At 55.8% G+C, this 22,437-nt stretch overlaps 2 protein-coding genes across 2 annotated transcripts in view; one reads left to right on the top strand and one right to left on the bottom strand.

Moving 5' to 3' along the window:
• Window positions 1–22,437, top strand: part of BNIP3 (BCL2 interacting protein 3) — a 200,426-nt gene that overhangs the window by 62,127 nt on the left and 115,862 nt on the right. The gene's annotated exons all lie outside the window — the stretch shown is intronic.
• The window catches only part of JAKMIP3 (Janus kinase and microtubule interacting protein 3), a 135,819-nt gene that overhangs the window by 86,043 nt on the left and 27,339 nt on the right, over window positions 1–22,437 (bottom strand). The window contains 1 exon segment of the mRNA XM_050805555.1: window positions 14,017–14,287. Within this exon segment, the coding sequence (XP_050661512.1) occupies window positions 14,017–14,283 (267 nt within the window). The 5' untranslated portion in view covers window positions 14,284–14,287.

Here is a 22,437-nt window from a genome sequence, read left to right as displayed (position 1 = left end):
TTAGTTCCTTTTGAAACAGCCCATGATAGCTTCCATCTGTTTTGGAGCATTTGTCCGGTATGGTTTCATTGTCTGTAGGAACGTTTTTCTACTTATTTCTTTTTGTTATAGTAACTTGATGAGATTTATTTTCCTGTTGTTCACTTCTGTTATTTCAGTCTTCCTGAATTTCCCTGAAATATCTAACTGGGTTCTGTGTCATGTAATCACTTGTAATTCCACACAGTGAGTTCTGGTGTCTATTCTCACACCTCTCCTGGGATCCACAGGTGGGCCAGATGTCGGTGAGTTGTGGCCATCTCCCCACTGACCCCCAGGTGAGCTGCAGTCATCTCCCCAGCATCCCCCAGGAGCCACGGCACTGCTATTTACTGCCATCTGAGTTAACAACCACAGGCAACCAGAGACTGGTAAATCTGCCCAGGGGGTTGGGGACAGGCCTAAAGCAGGAGACGCCTTGTGGGGTGAAAGGGACCTCTGGGCAGAGGCACAGGGTGGGGGCAATTGGGTGCTGGGCTGTTCTTCATCTCTCACTCCACAGGGGATTGTAACATAGGGCCAGGGTAGAGAGTCACTGTTTAAATAGAGCGCCTAGAGTCTGAACCATTAACATCTGAGGCTCCACCCTTAGAAGTCTAAGGGGTTAGGGAGAGCTGGCATGGAGCTACGAGGTCCCAGGGGACGCAGGGGAGACCCATGAAGCCTGCTGATTGCTCAAGCCTCACCCATCCTGTTCCCCTCACCCTACTCATATGCAGACCATACACATGCACGCACAGGCACACAGCACACACACGCACATACCACACACATGCAAGCACCACACACCACACACCACCCACATGCACACACCACCCACATGCACAAACCACACATCACACACCTCACACCACACACATGCACACACACCACATACATGCACACACCAGACACCAGACACCACACACCACACACATGCACACACCACACACATGCACACACCACACACATGCACACACAGGCACAGAGGCACACACCACACACATGCCCCCACATACACACATGTGCACACACACCACACACATGCCTCCACACATGTGCACACACACGCACACACTTGTGCACACACATGCACACAAAACACACATGCCCCCTCCACATGCATGCACAGACACACACACGCACACATACATGCACAGGCAGAGATGCATGCACACACACCTAATGGGGCTTGGAAACCTTGCAGTTTAGGCCATCGGGGGCTATGACATGTGTGAATGAGGCATTTAACTAAAGTCATTTCTGAAACATCCACTAAACCTACTTCTGAAAGAGTCGAGGATGACGTCTCCTTCCTCTCACGCCTGCCCAGAATGGGTCACATTTTGTGAGCCCCAATGTGCTTTTCCACCAGTTCAAAACAAGCACCACCCTGATCTATGGGACACCAGGTGTTTGTGCGTGTTTCTGACAGATGCCCCATCCCTCCCTTAACCAACGGGCTTGGGCAGCCACACTGGCGTGGCCCTGTCCAGCTGCAGGGGTGAAGTGGGGGTGAAGTAGGGGTGAAGCAGGGGTGACCTGGGGAGAAACCAAGCCAGAAACCAGCAGGTAGCCACAGGCCTGCCCACCCTTCAGGGGTAGAGTCCGGACAGCATCAGGACAGACCCTGAAGGGTGGACAAGAGCTGGAAGTGTGGACACTGGCCAGGCCCCGAGGCCCACATGTGGACAAGGCCCCAGTGCAGCGAGCCCAGCCCAGCCTGGCCACCCAGATGCTTCTGTCCTACGCCTAGAAACAAGGTCACCCACGTTGCCTGCAGACCTGTATTTCAGCAGCGACAGGCGCCACTATGCTCCCTCCCTGGGTCAAGATCGGCTTCAACCCTCAGGCCAGACCTGGATGCCACGAGGATGGACCATTCCCCACTCGTTCGGGTGAGATCCAATGACCAGCACAAAGTGGCACAAAGCCGGCGCTCCCAGGACAGGTGGCCACAACGCACAGTTCTGACCAGGCCGCACCTGGGGAAGGTCCTGAGGGACACCTGAGCAGAGGTACCGTTCAGGCAAACCTGAGGTCACCCACCAGAATCTGCAACACCCTGAACACCTGAGCAGCAGGTACCGTTCAGGCAAACCTGAGGTCACCCACCAGAATCTGCAACACCCTGAACACCTGAGCAGCAGGTACCGTTCAGGCAAACCTGAGGTCACCGTCAAATCTGCAAAGCACTGAACACCCGAGCAGCAGGAACCGTTCAGGCAAACCTGAGGTCACCCACTGGAATCTGCAATGCGCTGAAAGGTTTTATCCGTTGTTATTCATGAGAATTGTTGGCATCTGAATCAAAAATACATTCCAGGAGTTGAGATTGTTACTGTTTTAAACCGTGGAGAAAAGGCACTTCTTCTAACAAGCAACAAAATAGCCCAGCAAGGGCCCTGTCTGGGGTTGGGGGAGGACATGTGGGGGTCCTACATTCGGACCACAGTGCCGAGAGCCCCTGCCCACCATGGACCAGGTTCTGCTGCCAAGGGCCTTGCGCTCCCACTCCGAGGAGTTTCCAGCACATCCGGCCCAATGCCCGCTTATGGCCGGACATGGCCATACTCATTTATGATGTCGCCAAATATTCACGGCTCCAGTGGGAGCTGGAGGACTGCTGAGCCCTCAGGGCTGCTCCAAGGTTGATAGAATCTTAAATGAAATGGACAAAGGTCCTTTCCATTTTTTTCACGAGTAACTTTTAGTCAAACCACATTTCTACTAGAAACAACATTTTTCCCTACAGTCTTATTTCCAGAGAAAGTATCTTCCGCTAACCTCCAACAATTGCTCTAGAATTTGGGGTCCTCTTTGGAGACAACTATTTAAGGACTATTTCCTTTATGCAAATGACAAACACTGAAGGGGAACACACCAACCTCCTCTACCAGGCCTGTCCTGCTGTCACCGAGTCACAGGTCAACATCTCTATTTTAAACCAGCCGTAACGTCCCCTGAGATGACTCCAGGATAACGCAGAAAACTAGAGTTCAAGATCAGGGCTGTGGCGCCTGGAAGGGCCCAGATGAGTGCAGCCGGGCTGACAAGCGGCTGTGCGGAGACCTCCTCTGGGCCGCTGGTGGGATCCCAGCCCATCGGTAGCAGGGGGCCCAGAGTGCCCCTCTGATCACAGAAGTGTACCACTGGCATGACCCCAGCCGCGATTGCAGTGACCCGCCAGGGTGACCCCGGCCGCCATCGCAGTGACCCGCCAGGGTGACCCCGGCCGCCATCGCAGTGACCCGCCAGGGTGACCCCGGCCGCGATCTCGGTGACCCGCCAGGGTGACCCCGGCCGCGATCTCCGTGACCCGCCAGGGTGACCCCGGCCGCGATCTCCGTGACCCGCCAGGGTGACCCCGGCCGCGATCGCGGTGACCCGCCAGGGCTGGAGCTGGCGGCAGAGCGGGTATATGAACGGTGCTCAGCGCTAATTTGAGCAGATTTTTTGGCATTTGGCAGCTCGGGGAAGTGTTTATGGAATCGGAGCCGCACCAGCTAACACTTCATGCATAACTCACCCTCGCCCGGATCATGCAGCCACTCACCACGCTTTTCCCATGTCATGGAAAAATATGTATTCATTAGATTGGTTGAATGAAGAAATGAATTCATTGAGGAACGCTCAATTCAAATATTTTTTAAATCACTGGATTTCTATACATCATCAGCAAAAAATTAGGAATGAAAATATCAAACGTACCATTTATAATGGTATCCAAAAAATCCAACACTTTTGAATACGTGTTGGAAAACATGCCCAAGACCTCTGTGCTGAAAAGTACCAAGTGTTAGACAGAAATTTAAAAGCATTTAAATAAATGGAAGAATATCTCGTACTCGTGAATCCAAAGACTCGACATTATAAACATGTTTATTTTCCTCAAATTGATCTGTAGATTCAATGCAATTCAATGTATAGAAGCTGTTATAAAGATGCAAATCTCCAAAGGGATTCTAAAATGTAGATGGAAATGCAAAGAACCGAGAGAGAATAGAATCCAAAACAGGCTATCAGGGAGCTTCCGTGACTAACAGCCAACTCTTGCTGTTCGGGCACAGTGGCTCATCCTGTAATCCCAGCACTGTGCAAGGCAGAGGCAGGAGGGTGGCTTGAGGAGTTCAAGACCAGCCTGGGCAACACAGTGAGATCCCGTCTGTACAAAAAACTAAATTAAAAAATTAGCCAGGTGCAGTGATGCATGCCTGTAGTCCCAGCTACTTGGGAGGATGAAGTGGGAGGATTGCTTGAGCCAGTGGGTAGAGGCTGCAGTGAGCTATGATCGCACCACTGCACTACATCCTGGGTGACAGAGTGAGACTCTGTCTCAAAAATAATAAGTAAACTTTCGCCATACTACACAGAAGCAACAACCATTCGTTTTTTTCTCATGAGTCTAGTAGTCAGCTGGAGTCAGGTGGCCTAGGCTGGGCTCAGTGGGTACCACATGGCACTTTTCCTGGGACTGGCCACTGGTCTAGACACAGGAGGACAGAGGTGAAGGAGTAAGCAGGGGAGACAGAGGGCTGGGCTTGGGCCTGGCCCAGGTCACTGCTGCACTGACCAGAACAAAGCAAAGCTCTGCAAAGTCGCACGGCACAGGCATCCTCCCGGAAGAGGCGAAGGACTGGCCGGTAATGCTATGACACAGGCTCACACCCAGAAGAGGCGAAGGACTGGCTGGTAACGCTGACTATGTCACAGGCTCACAAGCATGGCCACGGCTTTATTGGAAAAGTGAAGCTGCAAGTGCAGCGGGTAAAGCCTTTTTCACGGGAAAGGTGCCAGGTCCGTCTTATATCCACAATCATATCCTACTCACGTCATGTGCCAAAATCAATCCCTGCTGGGTTTCCAATTTAAAATTGAGAGGTAAAACACCACAGCTTCTAGAAGAAAACATAGGAAAGTGTCTCCATGACCTGATACAGGTGAAGATTTTCCTCAACAGGAAAACTCCACAAAGCCCTGCTGTCCCTTTCCCAGGCTTTTCTTAGCCTGACAATGGGGAGTTCCTCTATTAGCAAACATTCTTCCTCAATGAGATTCCAATGGCTGCAGGGCAGTCTGCTGCGTAAACACAACGTAACATCCTTAGCAATTTCCTCAGGTCGGGACAGCCAGGTGGCCACTTTGTTCCTTCTCATTAGCAGAGCTAAAACCAACACCCTGTGTATCTGCCGGATTCCGCTTTTCCTAACAGCGGAGTCACTGCCACAGAAGCCTGGCAGCATCTCAGGGCCGTGCACTGGTGGCCAAGGCACCTGCAGAGAAGCTTCCAGCGGCTTCTCAGAGCATCACTTCTCCACCCAATCAGCGACCCCAGGGATCTGCCATGTAAAAAGCAACTGGGTGCTTTGACTTTGTTTTGATTTGCATATCCTTAAATAATACCGCTAATGCTTTTGGCCATTCACAGATCTACCTCCTGAACTTTATCACAGAATCCTGGGAGGTGCAAGTTGAATCCCCTAAAGCAGGCCAAGAGTGGCTAGTAAGCCCTGGACTGAGGTGACAACTGCTTTCAGACCAGGGATATACAGCGTCCTGGTCACTAGGTAGGTGTATTTCTTGTACATTTCAGTAAGTCACGCTTTAGAAAGTGGGAAGGTCACAGTCTTTCAAACCCTAGCTGTGCATGTTCTCTGATGAGAACTGTCTGTTTCTTTCTGAGGAGTAGGAAAGAATGGAGCAGCCAAAGGGGGCAGAAGGGAAGGACAGAGGGAGTGGAGAGAGGGGATTTGCAGCCAGGCAGCGGGAGGCTGACCAAGAAGCGGCAGCCCGGTAGTCGGATGCATCCTCCATGTGAGCTGGTGTCGGAGGGGAGGTGGAGAGCTGCTCTGTCCCAGGAGACACGTGGCTGTGGACAAGGAGAATCTGAATCCCAGACTCTTTATGGGAACTATTTCCCCACTCCTAAAGGCTCAGAACATTCAGGTACCCACAGTAATAAGCAGACAGTCCCCAGGGGCAGGCAGAGACTTTTTTTAAATGCAAGACATTCATGTAAATCAAAAGAGCCACGTGGGACTTTGTAGACAAAAACACTGAAGAAAAGAAGACAATTGAACAAAATAAGGAACCAGGAAAAGAGACCCTTCTTAAAACCTAACAGCCCAAAAGAACCGAGGCGGGATGGAATGTTCTGGAAGCAGATGTGAGGAGGGAGAAGGCCAAGAGCATGGCCTCCTCGCTGCCCTCTCTGGGCTTCCCAGCTGACAAGCCGAGTGCCCAGGGCGGGTCCCAGCCCCGTCTCCCCTCGCGCTGTTCTCCGGGCAGCATCTCCCACCACCCGGAGACCCTGTTCCCACACCTGAGACCCGTGTGCCCCGCGGGACGGTGGCCACCTATGCTCACCGCCAACATGGCAGCCCCCACCTGGATGTTGGTGTGAGGCTCCATGGTGCCCTGTCCCATGCAGAATCCTTGATGTTCTCCAGCCCCCAGTGCCCATTATCCTGCCCAGATGCCACCTCAGCAAAGGGCAGCCCGGCCACTGCTGCTCAGACCCGAGCCTGGAGCATCCCAATCACCGTCCACGCGCACACTCTACCCCCACCTGCCCACACCTCCTGGCCCCTCTCCCTCGTGTCCCAGAGCCATTCCACACACCGTCCACCCACAGACTCTACCCCCACACCTGCCCACACCTCCTGGCTCCTCTCCCGTGTCCCAGAGCCATTCCACACATCGTCCACCCACAGACTCTACCCCCACACCTGCCCACACCTCCTGGCTCCTCTCCCGTGTCCCAGAGCCGTTCCACACACCGTCCACCCACAGACTCTACCCCCACACCTGCCCACACCTCCTGGCTCCTCTCCCGTGTCCCAGAGCCGTTCCACACACCGTCCACCCACAGACTCTACCCCTGCCTGCCCACATATCCTGGTGTCTCTGCCCTATGCCCCTCCACAGCTGCCACCCTCAGCCACGGCATGAGCAGCCGCCTCCCACTGCTCTCTGCTCCCCTCAGCCCCTCCCGCAGCAGCCAGAGGGTATGTTTAAAACGTCGAAATATTTTAAATAAACGTATTTACAATATATAATATGCAAATAGAAGTCAGGTCATGTCCAGCTTTAAGGCTCCCAGAGGCTGTTGGCCGTGCCTGGAGCACAGCCCAAGCTCCCTGCCTTGCCACAGTGGGATGCCCAGCAGTCCGGGGAGGCTGGCTTTCCTTGTTGTTCCAGCATAGTGATCAGTAACCCCCTTTCTCCCTCCAGAGTGTCCCCATGTGGACCATACATTACTAGGCCCCCTCCTGCCCCACATCTGCACGGACCCGGGGCCCATGGCCACCTTTACCGACCTCTCCTGCACCCTCCCCATGATGGCTGCACCTGCCCTGGCCTTCCTGGTCTCCAGGTCACACCCATGCCCATTCACCCCATTTCTACCTGGGCTCTAGCCCCACCCGGAGCCTTCCTGTGCTCATGGGGGGTCTCTGCTCCAAAGCCACTTCCTCAGCAGTGACCCCAGCACCACCGTGTCTGCTGGCTCTGCCACCCCTTGCCTCGGCCCCTGTCCCCATCATTGCCACCTCCCTCCACAGGCCTGCAGGGGCACAGCTGCCCAGGACACATTTCCTGTGGGGGCAGGAGGCTGGAGCTTCCACAGGGTCTCCCACCTCTAAGCAGGCCCCCCAGTTAGAGCCGGGATCTTGTAGGACTTTCCAGGCACCTCTGAAAGGTGTGACTGCCGTGGATTTTCTCTGCTCCCTGCACTGGTTCCTCATCAAGCAGTTCCAAGAGGCAGGGCTCAGCCTGCAGGAGGGTGGGCAGTGGCCAAACCCTGGAACAGGCATCAGGGGCCCTGTCGTGCCCAGGCCAGAGCTGCAGCCTTCATGTCCATGACAAAAACACGGTGACTTACATCCTCACGACATGTACGGCTCTTCCCCGCTTTAAAGGAGCACACACTGCACCTTCCTCAAGACAAGCTCAAGATAAGGCCGAGTTCACATCCCTGCAGTTCCCACGAGAGCCCTTCCTATGAGCCCCTCCCCTTCCTCACTGGGAAGCGTCCGTCTCACTCTCCCAGAGGGCTGGCACCTGGAGAAGGGTCAGCTTTTATTTAAAACATTTTATTTTTGACTTGTCAAATCTCAGTCTGCTCAAGTCTTCCTCGCTGATCGATTAACCATCGGACTGAAATCCGAAATGCTTTTTCCAGAACTCACAGGAACCTTCCTTACCCTGAAAATTGCAGCCTGCAAAACCCAATGATGCAGTTGCGGAATTCTAATGATTCCTGATAAAGAGATGAGCTCCCCAGTGCATGGCAGCCCAAGACCATGGCAGAGGAACAAGCAGCACCCCCTCCCTCGGTTGCTCAATGTAAACGGATTTAATCACCACGTGAGAGGAGAGCACACCTTCCCACAACCGCAGGGAAACTGCACAGAAGGCAGGGCCCATCTATCGGTGGGCCCACGCTGGGATCCGGCCTTGGGAGCTGCGAAGGCTCAGGCCCTGCTGGAGGCACCGGCAGCCCAGGAGCACCTGCCCACGCCTGAGCTGGTGGAGGCTGCCAGATGCCGCCTTGGCCACCAGTGGGCTGTGGGAGCTTCCAGGGCACCGCTGGATTCCAGACTGGCTTGGGGGCTGCCTGTCCCCTCCAGGCTGCAGGAGGCCAGTGGAGCAGGTCGGTCTGTTCTGGGAATGGCTCCTCTGGCCGGTCACTGATTTCTCTTGAGGTCCAGAACTGGATTCTCCCCAATGGGTGCTTCTGAGGTATCTGGATCTGCTGGAAATTAGATAGGAGGCTCCGGTTCCACAGCTGCAGGTCTAGTTACAGATTCCTGTCCTGGGGTTGTAATGACGATATTACTTTTGGCATGGACACAGTAAAGACTTCAGAAGCATTGATGCTGACCATTGTAATGACTGAATTCCTATTTTCTCTTCCCTGCTTGGCCATGACTTATGCAAGTGTTTTGCAGATCAAGAATCCCCATGTTTGTGGTAAAGGCCAAGATGCTGTGTGAGCTGCAAGAGCCCAGGGGCCCCTGAAGGCTTCCCATGGTCCTGTTTCTAACCACGCAGAAGCTACAGCCTCGAGCCCTTCCCAGCTCAGGAAGACTCAAAGGTCGACTCAGATGGGATAGTCCATTTATGGAATGGAGTAGGGAGAAGAGAAAGCCCAGGTGGGAGCTGGAAGAAAAGGGGCTGGAGGCTCCAGGTCCTCAGGGCCCTCAGGTGCAATGAGCTGAAGTCTCATTACCGTCGGTGAGACCCTTGCTGTCATTGTCAGGCCAGGAAGATGCCCGGGCACAGGGGGACCCAGACCTCTCAGCGGGCGCGCAGGAACAAGGGCAGGCAGCCAGGCGGAGAGCTTCTAGTTTGCTTATATTTGAACCCAAATGAGGTAATTTGTTAATTGTGGGTGGTGCCTATCTGCCTGTCTGCCATATTATTTTCTGTGTTCACACGATCTTTTTTAACCTCAAATGTTTTTAATTTAAAAAAGTTTTGTTTTTTGAGACAGTCTTGCTCTGTCACCCAGGCTAGAGTGCAGTGGCACAATCATGGCTCACTGTACCCTCAACCTCCTGGACTCAAGTCATCTTCCCACGTAGCTGGGACTACAGGTGAGTGCCACCATGCCCAGTTTTTTAAATATATATATATGCGTGTATTACATATACATGTGTATAATATATACACACACGTGTATATATATACACACACACACACACATATAACATATACATATGTGTGTGCGTGTGTATAAATATATGTTTTTGTTTTTTTTTTTTGGTGGAGACCAGGTTTTGCCAAGTTGCCCAGGCTGGTCTCGAACTCCTGGGCTCAAGTGATTCTCCCGCCTCGGTCTTCCAAAGTGCTGGGACTACAGGTGTGAACCACTGTACCCGGCCTTGAATGTTTTAAATGACGCTTGGCTGGGAAGGTCCAGGTTTGGGTTGGAGGCACCAGTAGGAGACAGGACCAGGTAGGAGAAGAGCAGGTGAATGAGGTGGGGGAGGGTCGGGCCAAGGAGGCAGGGGAGGGAGGAGTTAATGAGTTAGGAGCAGGGTCAGAGAATGCTCTGGGGTCTTGGTGGTCCAGGGGCTGTCTCTTGTCCAAGGCGCCATCTGTATCCCACCCATCGTTTTTCCTCTCCAGCCCCCTGCTTTAGTTAGCTGAAGACCCTGGAAGTTGAGGAGACAAAGAATAGTTATTTTCTGCATCTCCTGGAAGCTCCTTTAATGTTGGAAATCCACTGCCCCCTGGGACTGGCAGGATGAAAGGGCTGGGAGAGGGAGGGAGCTGACCAGAGGAGCTGGTGTGGGAGGGCAAGTCCATGATGCAGATGCTGAGCAGCCCTGGGCGTGTTCGATGCCTCCCCATGCCTCCCGGCAGCTTCTGCTCCAGCAGGACCAAGGTCCTGGCTCTACTGCATAGTGAGGTGTGAAAACCCTAGCCTAGAAAGAACCCCCTGGCAGAGACGAGAATATTTCAGAGTCCTTGGTTAAGCCCGGATAACTAGGTCTGCAGGAAGGAGTAGCACCAAGTCACGATCTTGAACCCCAGTGGTCCCAGAGCAGCCAGCACCTTCCCACCGGTGTGAGCCAGCGGCAAGGACTCTGCCCCGACCTGGCTCCTGGAGCTGCCCTTGGGAGCCAGCTGGACCTCCCTGGAGGGCCCTCTCTGTTCTCCACGGGCCCTGGGAACGTCACCGTCAAACTGCAAACAGACACGTTCTGGCCCAATTTGGCTTGCAAGAACGTCTCCTACAGGAATTCTTTTGCATGTGGTCCAAGACCCACGTATAGGGCTGCGGTATCAGCCGAAAATCGAATCAGCCTGGATGCTGTCAACAGGCCCAACACGGTGGGGCACGTGAATACCATGGACGAGCTTGTGCCAGCTGCACTGTTCCACGTGGAACTGACTCCAAGAGGCGCTGTGGTCACTTGGCAGACGGGAGTTGCCGCCTGTGCGTCCAGCTGTCAGTTATGCTTGAGGAGGCGGGGCTCAGATCACTTATGCAGGAAACCATGACATGAACTCTCTGGTGAGGGTGTCCAGGACGAGGAGCTCTGAGGCAAACAGGCCTCTTCTCTGTTCCTTTCCTCTGGTGCCTTCTGCACGTTGTGCCAAGAGGGAACATCCTCTCCTCCAGGTACAACTAAACACACCCCGCAAGGTGCCCAGCGGGTCTGGGTTGCAGCCATCAGACGCTGGCCCTGGAACTCCTGCCGGCACCTGGGGAGCCCGCAAACCTGGCCTGTTGACCATCAAGGAGCGTGTGTCCCTCGGGGCATCGCAGATGGATGTGCTTTGGCAAAACTGCACAAAACGTCACATGATGCTGCTGTAATTGGGTGGACAGAGAACCGGGCACTAAAGCTGGGATGTCCACATGTGGTGTTTGTGTTAAGAAGATAATTATTGGCTGGGGGCAGTGGCTCAGCCCTGTAATCCCAGCACACTGGGAGGCTGAGGCAGAAAGATCGCTTGAGTCCAGGAGTTTGAGACCAGCCTGGGCAACATGGCGAGACCCAGTCTCTACAAAAAAGTAAAAAAAAAAAAAAAAAAAAAAAAATAGCTGGGCATGGTGGTGCACACCTGTGGTCTCAGTTACTTGGGGGGTTGAGGTGAGAGGATTGCTTGAGCCCAGGAGGTCGAGGCTGTAGTGAGCCGAGATCGCACCACTGCACTCCAGACAGGGTGACAGAGTGACAGACTTTTTTTTAAAAAAAGATAATTGTTATACTTTTACTCAATAAAACAAAGGGTTTCATTCTCCCTGGGCTCTGGACGAGTCATCTCTTCTTCCACCAGCAAAACGGGGAGAGGGAGGACGACAGCCACGTCTGAGGCTCGCCGTACAGCCTGGTCTCTCCATTTGGGGCAACTCCCCATTTTCGGGGGTGGGGGACATTAGCTCCCTGACCTTGTGCTCCTGCAGCAAGTCTGGGCCTCTGGGCATTGCCATTTGCGATTTATGGGCACCTGGCACAGAGCAGGTGCCGGACGCACATTTACTGACCATGTCCCCGTGCCATCGGCCTTCTGGTATCCTAGAAGCGAGACTCTCCCCCAGCTGTGCCCGGGAGCCTCAGCAGCACTCCCTCCTCCAGGCCACAGGCAGTGGGCGCTGCGTTCATCCCCATCCTACAGAGGAGGGAACTCACGGCAGGAGGGGGAGGAACGGGGGTGGGGCCAGATGGTAAATATTTTAGGTTTTGTGGGTCAACTCCAAGGATAATATGCAAATGAGCAGGTGCAGCTGTGGGTTTTTTTTTTTTAATCATTTTTATTTCTTGAGAGACAGGGTCTCGCTCTGTCACCCAGGCTAGAGTACAGTGGCACAATCACAGCTTACTGTAGCTTACTCCCAGACTCAAGTAATTGTCTCGCCTCAGCCTCCTGAGCAGCTGAGCCCACAGGAGCACACCACTGCACTCGGCTAATTTGTCCATTTTTTTTTGCAGAGATGAGGTCTCCGTATGTTGCCCAGGCTGGTCTCGCACTCCTGGGCTCAAGCGATCCTCCCGCCTTGGCCTCCTAATGTGCTGGGATGACTCATGTTCTAATACAACTTTCCTTGTGGTGTGGGCACCAAAATCTGAACTACACATGATTATCACGTATCACGCAACATTCTTCTTTTGATATAACAAGGAGGTGAAATCACAGGAGGTTGAATAAGTCAGAGGTTAAGCAACCAGCCCCAAATAACCCGATTCCCCTCCACCAGCAGACCATGCACCCCCGAGAGAGATGCCTTTGCTGGGGAAGAAGCGGGGAGGAAGAGAACTAGGGCCCAGAGCAGGGACACCATCCACGAGTGACCCAGGCTCTTCCAAGCCTGCGGCAGGCACCTGCCTTCGTGCCCAGCCCCTTCCTGGTGCTGCCTTCTCTCCAGATGCTCTCTCCTTTGCCTTCTTCTTCCAGGAGCCCGGGCACACTTCTTTTTTTTTTTTTTTTTTTTTTTTTTTTTTGAGACGGAGTCTCGCTCTGTTGCCCAGGCTGGAGTGCAGTGGCCGAATATCAGCTCACTGCAAGCTCCACCTCCTGGGTTTACGCCATTCTCCTGCCTCAGCCTCCCGAGTAGCTGGGACTATAGGCGCCTGCCACCTCGCCCGGCTATTTTTTTGTATTTTTTAGTAGAGACGGGGTTTCATCGTGTTAGCCAGGATGGTCTCGATCTCCTGACCTCGTGATCCTCCCGTCTCGGCCTCCCAAAGTGCTGGGATTACAGGCTTGAGCCACCGCGCCCGGCCCCGGGCACACTTCTTAATGGCTCCTGGGGACCAGGAGATGGAAAGGAGGGGGCAAAGGTAATGCTGGAGGTGGAAAGAGGTTCAGGCAAGGGTGGCCCACCCTAGGGCTTGGCCTGTCCTCTGGTCAGCCCCTACCCCCGCTGCAGACTCCCCCCACCTTGGCTGCCAGCACAGCTCAGCACAGGCCAATCTTTCCCGAGGCTTCAAGAGCCCCAAAGTGCTGGTCATCCAGCCAGAGGCCATCGTGGGCCTCCCCATTCCCCTGGGCTTGCCCTGCATCTCCGCGTTTGGTCACAGGTGCTGTTCCTCCGAACCTGGAAGCTCTAAACCGACAGCCCGTCTTTTTCCTTTATTCCCATGCGAGAGCCATACCTGCCCACTCTGTTTCAGGTCAGTTCCACCACGGATGCTGCAGTGGGAAAGTCAGCGTCCTTTCCGGGGACGGCCCCACTAGGCACAGACCCTCAAGGCCCTGCGGCCCCAGATGGGAGGGCTGTCCCCGCACAGCAGAGGATATTTTCTGAGCTCACCGTGGTTTGCGGTAACCACCACAGCACCTCTGCCTACAGAGCCCTCATCCGGTCTCCCACTGCCTGCCACCCCCACCCCCAACCACGTGGTCTGTCCCAGGCAGCCTCTAGGACCGGGTGGGGGTTTCCACAGGGACCTGGCCAAACCCACTCTAGGAAGAGCCTCTGGGGCCCCGGGGGAGGCGGGACGGAGGGGCATTCAAAGGGGGGGTCTGGGGAGAGCCCACCTTGCTCTTCTCCTGCTGCAGCTCGATCTGGATGTCTGTGAGCTTGGCTCGAAGCTCCTCGTTGGCCGCCTGCAGCGCCGCGAGGGCCTCCGCCTTGTCCCCCTTGGCCCGGCTGCCCATGCCTCTCTTGGACATGGTGAGGCTGGATGGCCGGGGGGATGCCCAGGGGCAGGGTGCTCTGGCTGGGCTGGGCTGGGGGTGGCTGGGGTGTCCACGCAAGCTCCCAGCAGGTGTCACCCGGGCTGCCGCTGTGCTACATCTTCTCATTCACCTGGAGGGAAAGCACACCGGGTGAGCAGCCCCTCCGGAGCCTCGGCCTGGAGCTCAGGGGCTCGTGTGCGAGGGGGGCACACGGACCCCCTACCTGCCCTCATCCCAGCGCTGAGGATGCCACCTGCACTACGCAGGCCAGGGAACAAGCCCCAGACAGCAGAGCCCATCGGCCCGCCATATGGTGCCCCCAAACAGCGACCCCACATCTAAGAGCACATCCCTGTGCCTGGCATGGGATGAACCCTCAGCACAGGCGAATTCTTTTCCCCTTCGGAATCAGAGAGGGAGTGGGCACCCAGCTTCGAACTCGGAATTCTGTACGTGACTGTGAGGCCACACTGCGGCAATAGTGAGTATAAACCATGAGTTCTCCAACAGCAGAGGGACCCTGTGACCGGGCTCCTCCAGAGACCCGAAAGCTGCACCCAGGAAATGCCCAGCAGTACTGAAAGCAGGAACTGGAACAGAAGCGCATGCCCAGCTCACAGCAGCACAATCCAGGGAGCCGCACAGTGGAGGCAACCGGCGTCCATCAACGGATGAGTGGCTACACAAAACGCGGAATATCCACGTAATAGAATATGATCCAGCTGTAACCAGGAGGGAGATTCGGACACACGCTATGACAGCAGGATCCCCGAAGAGATTAGGCTGGGTGAAATGAGCCGGTCACAGAAGGATAAACCCCGCATGATTTCACATATATATTCAGGATCTATAGTCAGCAAACCCGGGAACAAAGTAGAATGGTGGCTGCCAGGGGCTGCCAGGAGAGGGAACGGGAGCTACTGTTTAATGGAGATGGATTTTCTTTCTGTTTTTGGAGATAGGGTCTGGCTCTATGTCCCATCAAGGGGAGTGGCTGTAAATACACAGGAAGCTTCACTCCCTCGCCCGCTACTTGCCTCCTGCTGTGTGGCCCAGCTTCGAACAGGCCACGGACAGGTACTGATCCATGGCCAGGCACCAGGGACCTGGTGTAGGCAACCAGTGATCTCCACTGGTCACAGCAAGTCCTCCAGGTCCAACCCCAGGGAAGCTTCTCACCGTCTAAGAAGGGGTGATTGGACGAGGCTAGTGGGATCCTCGCAATTTCCTTCTGTGCTGCCAGGCACCTTCCCCAGCTGTTCCTCTCTCTCAGAGGCTCCCCCGCCCCCACAAGCTACTCCTCTCCTCCAGTTGCTCCTCCCCTCCAGCCGCTCCTTTCTCCCTCTGATGTTCCTCTCTGGCAGCTGCTTCTCTACCCCAGCTCCTACCCCAGATGTTCCTCTTGGCTGCCTAGAGGGGCAAGGACCCCTGGTGTTCCTAACAGGTCCACTGGGCTCCTCTGTGGCCCTCCTGCTCCTGGGGCCTCCATCTCCACCATGACCAGCTTTCCCTCTTATCCTTGTTTACCTTCTGCTCTTGTCACCTGTTATAGGGCAGTGAAGGCAGCCAGGATGGAAGGGAGAAGCAGGCAGATCAAACATGGGATCTTTCCCAGTGAACACAGCCCCCATCCCCCCAACTCCTGCTCCCATTTCCTGATGATCACAGGCCCACCCCACACCCGCATCTCCTCTCCCAGTGAACACTTTCCCCCACCCCACTCCCGTGTCTCCTCTCCTGGTGAACACGGGCCACCATCACTCCTGCATCTCCTCTCCAGCCTGGTGAACACAGCCCTCCCCCTACTCCTGTGTCTGTCTCCAGCCTCCTATTTATCAGTTCATGGGACCATGGGAGGGAGACTTGGATATGGGTCCTGCAGTTTGATGAAGGCCAAGCTGTGTGGGTGTGGGGCTCAGAGACCAGCGGAGGTGGCAGGACGGGCAGGTGGGAGGGCCACAGGGCAGCCAGGTGGGCTTCCAGGGGCAAGCGAAGATGGCCTCACAGAGGGAGAGTGAAAGGAGGGTCCGAGGCGACCCACCGGGAGGCGATGCAGACACCAAGGAACCACGAGGAGCCTGAGTGGCTGAAAGGTGAACTGGGAAGATGCTGGGCATGTCTCACCCTGCAGGGCCACCGGCCTCCACCTGGACAGGGAGAAGGGCCCAGCAGGGTGGATGTCAGCCCTGCACATGTGAGGCGGGGGCTGAAGGGACCAGGCTCGGGCAGATGGCAAAGCTGGAAGCTGTCATGGGGTACAGAGGGAGGAAGGTGCCCTCAGGATGCCACTCCAGACCGAGGGGATGGACCCATGGATGGGGCTGAGGCTGTGCCCACGTCGCCCCGCGGACGTCACCAGAGGCATCTTCATTTACAAAGGAGAGGGTGCTCACCGGGCCCAGCACGCTGCCTCTCTCCCCTTTCCAGCTCCGTCCTGAGGACAAAACCCCAGGCAGCTTGGGAAAGGCCTGAGAAGTGTGCAAGAAGAGGGGCTTGAGGAGGAGGAGGAAAGGGGGCTTGGCTGGCCTTGCTGCTGGAGCATGAGAGAAAATCGGGTGGGCACGGACTCCTAGAGATGGGATAGGAGGTTCGGAAGGTGTTTTGCTGTCTCTTGATAACAAGCTGCTCTAAAGAGAGACACCAGCTGACCCTTAAGTGTTTTAGTGACTCCTGGCCCCAACCCCATGAGCGTCAGGTGGGCTCCTGTGGACTCCAGAACTGTGGGCCCACCTCCCACTGTCCTCCCTGGGGACCCTCCAGGGGGATGAAGACCCCACTGGGGAAGGGCCGGGTCCTGTCCTGTGCACTCGGGTTCTCTGCCACCACAGGTGACTGTTCTGGTAAACTTCCCACCTCCAATAACACATTCCCACCTCCATTCAAGTCCTCTTAGACAGGGCTCCGGCTTCCTCTGGGCGGCAGCTCCTTTCCAGGACCCAGCCCCGGGCCACCACTGCCCTCTCCTGGCTGCAGCACCACTCTGTGCAGTGCTCACTGACAGCGGCAGAAACTCGCTCCCATCTGCTGTCATAGGGCATTGAGCATTTGAGGAAAAGGGAAAATAAAATCTGGCTGCCAGACAGTTGTCATTCCCATAGATTTGCTATTGAAAATAGATGAAGCAGTTTTTGAAAGAGAATCCACTGTAAAGGGTCATGGATGCTAATACACAAGGGTTGATATCTAGACCCATCCCAGGAGCTAATTTCTGATTAACCCACTGTTTGTAGCATTTAGTTAATTTTGTTTTGGTGAGACTTCAGCGGTGGGGCTGGGGGAGGGGGTCCTTGCTCTGTCGCCCAGGCTGGAGAGCAGCAGTGCAATTACGGCTCGCTGTAACCTCAACATCCTGGGCTCAAGCAATCCTCCCGCCTCAGCCTCCCATGGATGGATTTCCAATTTGGAGGAGGGAAAGTGCGAAAGTGTAGAAAGTTAAAATCTTGTCTACATTGCAGAAAAACTCCCCAGACTGGCCTCCCTCCTCCCGTCCCAGGCCTGGGACTGCCCAGCTCCTCCGAACGGCTTCAAGCTCACTCTGGGTCCTGCACTGGCTACCCTGGTCTGAGAGCTTTCATCGGCATCTCCCTAGAGGCAGAGTTGCTATTTTTTCTCTAGCACCAATCTGGGAACTGATACGGTAACTAAGTTGAGTTTATTCCTTATGAAATGAGCAGGGATGGTGTGAATCTCCCCCAAGTGCTGAGGCTCGGGCACCCAAGAAGTGAAAAGCACCTGGCACAGTGCTTGGTATGTAGGAGGCATGGGATGAACTGTGTTAGCCAGTGGCCTGCACAAGCTCATCTTCCCCCTGCAGGGATGGACTGATCACGGCCTCTCCAGGCAGCCGTTTCCGTGGCTGGTCGTTTCCGTGGCTGGTCATTTCCGTGGCTGGTTGTTTCCGTGGCTGATCATTTCCGTGGCTGGTCAGCTAGGCTGTGAAACAGTTGATGCTCCGGAGGTGCCAAAGCTAGTTTCCCACTGATTTGCATCTTCCTTCTTCCTTCCCGCCCAGGAGCACAGTTAGGGTTCCTCATGCAGAGAGAACGGGGTGCACGGCTGGGGTTCCTCACGCAGAGAGAACGGGGCGCATGGCTGGGGTTCCTCATGCAGAGAGAACAGGGCTTTCAAGTGTCGCCTCACATCCTAAAGTGAAATGATATTGGGATGGCTGGGAGGCTCCGCACCTTGGATGATCATAGCCTTGGTAAACGGAGGCATCTCCTTTCCCCACAAGGACACTGCTGCTGTTGGCAGGAGACAGAGCTCATAGCTGCTGGGGGGCTGTGGCCTGTGCTCCAGCCCTGGGGTGGCTGCTGGGTTTCATGAGCTCTTCTGTCCACCCCCCATCTCTCATAAGGAACCAGGGGTGTAGAGAATCATCCAGTCTCAAGCATGTGTGTAAGGTTGTTCTGGTCAGTATGTCTTCTCACGGCCTTCCTGACACTCTGGTGTAAGGTTGTTCTGGTCAATACGTCTTCTCACAGCCTTCCTGACACTCGGGAGGCAGACAGGGTGACTAGAAAGAGACCCAAAAGCTGCGAGAGTAGGAGATCTAGTTGGTGGCAGCCCAGACGCCCCCACCTTGGGCGTGCCAGGGGCTTCAGCCATGTAGGAGGTCCAGCCGGCTCATGACAAGGGCTGGGCCTCACGTGGCACACTCAGCACTGAGTCCCAGACCACGGCGTCCTGGCTCGAGGAGACCCACAGTTCCCTGACAGGGTGGGAGTGGGTCTGAGGGGCCTATGTGGGGGTCTGTGAGGGCAGCACATTGTGAGATGCTCATGAGGCGGTCCAGTCACAGCTGCATCTGCCCTGGGGAGCCTGGATCAGCCCCAGGGCAGGAGCCAGGAGGGGTCAGGGTGGGTGCAAGCTCAGAGCAGACACCCCCTACATCACTGTACCAGCCCCTCACCACGATGAGGTCACAGGACAGCTGGGGTCAGGGCTGTCCCTTCACTGGGAATCACAGCAACGCAGCGTGAATCTCAGATGCGGACGAGCCCTCCAGACACTGTGGACTCTGCTCATGCTGACCATCACCAGGGCGAGCACGGGAGCTGCAGACGGACAGCACGGCAGTGCAGCAAGGGGTTTGGGGTGCCGAGGAATGTGCCATCTGTGACATGCACGTGAGCCACAAGGCACAGGGCAGGCGGTGACCAGGGGACCGGCCCAATGAGGACTCATGAATGCACCCATGAGTTGTGCATTGACACAATCAGGACATGCATTAAAGCACTGGGCATCTTACACACCTGCAGAGCTGCATTTGACCAGGAAAAATACCAGTCCTGAGCCTGCTAGTTGGGGAAAACCCACGGCACATCTGAGAGAGGTTGAGTTTGCAGCCAAGGCCTCCCCAGACCCCCGTGGAGAGAGTGTTTCCTCTGCTGCACAGGGTGCTGCAGTGGGCTTTGCTGTCAATTGCAGAGCGGGACTGCACCTTCATCGTTTCCTCGGGGAAGTCATTACATTAACAGCACAGATTGCCTATCTTTTATTTTGGGGTCTCTGAGGAGGTAATAAAGACAATTTATTTCCCAGTCATCATCTGAAGGCTGCAGAAGTGCTTTGGGTTGACCTCTGGTAAGTCATTTTACGGCAGGAGGTTTCCGTGTGGAAGACAGAGCTTTACGGCTGACAGATGTCCTTCCACCTCTGGCGAATCACCACAGTGAACCTCAGTGTCACCCTGGCCTGGTCAGGGCTTTGCTCCACTCTGTCCCTGTCGGGCTGTTTACTCAGCGTTGAGCCTCTGGATCTGGGCTTCAATACCTCCATGCGATGCAGAGGACACCAAGAAATCAGGAAGACTCGAGCAGTCTTCAGAGCCACCTCCTGTGATTCGGGGCGCCCTGGGGTGAGACAGTCCATGTCTCTGCAGCTCCCGTGACCTCACAAGGCCGTGAGCATTTAAATTGCATTCTTTCTGGGCTAAATGGTTACGGAGAAGAAAGGATGGATCTGATGATTCCTTTCCACAGAAATCCAATGTGTAGGGTGAGGAGGGGGTGGAGGAGGGTCAGAGACCCCTGTCAGACCCCACAGGGAGGGGACACATGGACCCACCAGGTCCAGGCTGCAGCTCCCCGCGGGTCATGTCTGACAGATGCCCAGGCTGTGTGGGGAGGAGAAAGGATGAAGACGCAGGCCCCGGGGCCTCCCCTACCCGCTGGGCCTCTCGCAGTGATCCTGGCAGGCTGAGCTGCTGGCAGGGGGCCTCTCGCAGTGATCCTGGCAGGCTGAGCTGCTGGCAGGGGGCCTCTCGCAGTGATCCTGGCAGGCTGAGCTGCTGGCAGGGGCTGAGGGAAAGGTCAGGGGCCACAGGGTCTTCTCCCCTGGGGCAGACGGGGCATGAGCCTCCAGGTGACCCTGCAGAGATGCACATCACCCATTAAAGACAAATAGCACTCAGAGGGGGACATGAGCTGGCCCTTCGTGCCTGGGTGTCAATGTCATCGGTTAGAGAACGGGAGCCACACCTGGAAAACGCCGGGAAAGAGGAACTTCACTCGGGTGGTGCGGGGCGTTTCTGGAGCGGGACCTCACTCGGGTGGTGCAGGGAGTTTCCAGAGCGGAAGATCCGGGGCCTGGGGGCCAGGGCACATGGGCTCTAGTGGCTGGAGGGGCAGTAGGGGCTGGGGGAGGGTGACTCAGGGGGTGGATGTCACCCAAGATCAACCAACCACTCCAGGTAAAAGACCCAACAGAGGCCGGAGGGAGGCCCAGCACCACGGACCTCTGGAATCCCGGAGGCTCAGCCCAGGGACTGCCCGTCCCCCACAGGCCTGGCGGCCAGCTGTCACCCCGACCGCTGCTGTGGAAAATCGCAGGTGTGGTGAGACTTTAGTCACCCATAAACATCAGCCCTGGAACAGAGAATGTCACCGAGTCCAGTTCACAGTTGAAGAATCAGACGCAGAAACACCGTCTGGGGTCACATGATCAGGTGACCCAGCTCTGCCTGACCCAAGGCCACCAGGCCATGTCCCTCACACGGCACGTGGTCAAGCTGCTGGCTGGGCTCCAGGTAGGGTACCCCCCACGCATGGCCCAGGTTAGTGCTTCCATCATGCTCAAGGCACGGCACAGGGCCCCTTTCAGAGGCAGAGTCAGACCCAACGCACGTGAAGAACACAAGCGTCGACTCAGGGTCAGTCCGGGGTCCAGCCAGGTGTGCCAGGCCCCAAGGCCCAGGGGCAGCCCCGCACTCTGCTGGCCCACGTCCACCCTCGGTCCCGGAAAACAGCCTCAAACAAAGACGCAGCACATGGGCCTTCCACACAGACTAAGGACGCTGGTGTCACCCGAGAGAGCCAGTGGGTCAGAGAAGGGATTGGGTGAAGGTGAGGCCAGAGCAAAGTTGGATGTGTTTCCAGACGCTGGAGACAGAGATGGGGGAAAATAGGCAGCCACACAGGCAGATGCACAGGGGATGCCAGGGCGGGGAGCAGCGCCCAGGTCTGCAGGACGGACCCAGAGCTGGAGCCCCCACCAGGCTTCTGTTCGAGGCTGTGGAAGGCGTTAGCCACTCTCATCTTGTTTCTGTCCTGATTCTGCGGCTCTGAGTAAAGCAGGAGCCCCTTCTCCTCTGAGCCACTCTTGGGGACACTAGGTGGCCTTGCAGGCGTTGGGGTGGCCACTGCCCGCCCTGACAACCTGGCCTCTGCGAGGGGACAGCTGCTCAGAAGGGACCAGACAGGTGGCAACACACAGGCCAGGCCTTCAGGACCAGGTCTTCCTCACGAGCCCTCACCTCAGCCGCCAGGCTTCAGTCTGCCTGGGCTGGATCCCCTACTCCTGACTTGGAGAAAAACTGCCCCACCCGCTGGGAGCTGCCCACGGGCCGGCCTGGGGCATGGGCTGCGGGAATTTCTCCCCAACCCTAAGACGGGGCCCCAAGTCTCATGTGGTCACGCCTGGTGTCACAGGGACGGCCCGCCTTCCTCCTGCCTTCCTGGTGGTACCGCCCAGTATCACGGGATGGCCCACCTTCCTCCTGGCTTCCCGATGGCTCTGCTTTCCAAACGGACCCCTCGGTTTGAGAATGGAATCTTTCTGCACGTTCCCGGGAAGAACGGCCTTGGCACACCGCTGACTTTCGAAGGAAGAACTGCGTTGGCACACCACTGACTTTCGAAGCATTTCTTGCCGAGAATGGCAGAATTCCATTTGGAGGCTGAAACCATCGAGACTGAGGGGCTCTGCCCAGGTGCTTTCCTTTCACTACAGCAATCAACAAGACATGCGGCTCCAAACCAAATAGAGAAGGCTTGCCTC

This window comes from Macaca thibetana, chromosome 9 (assembly GCF_024542745.1).
Source record: "Macaca thibetana thibetana isolate TM-01 chromosome 9, ASM2454274v1, whole genome shotgun sequence".
Taxonomy (NCBI): Eukaryota; Metazoa; Chordata; class Mammalia; order Primates; family Cercopithecidae; genus Macaca; species Macaca thibetana.
Note: the sequence above shows the minus strand (reverse complement) of the source record. Positions and strands in the feature narration are given on the sequence as shown.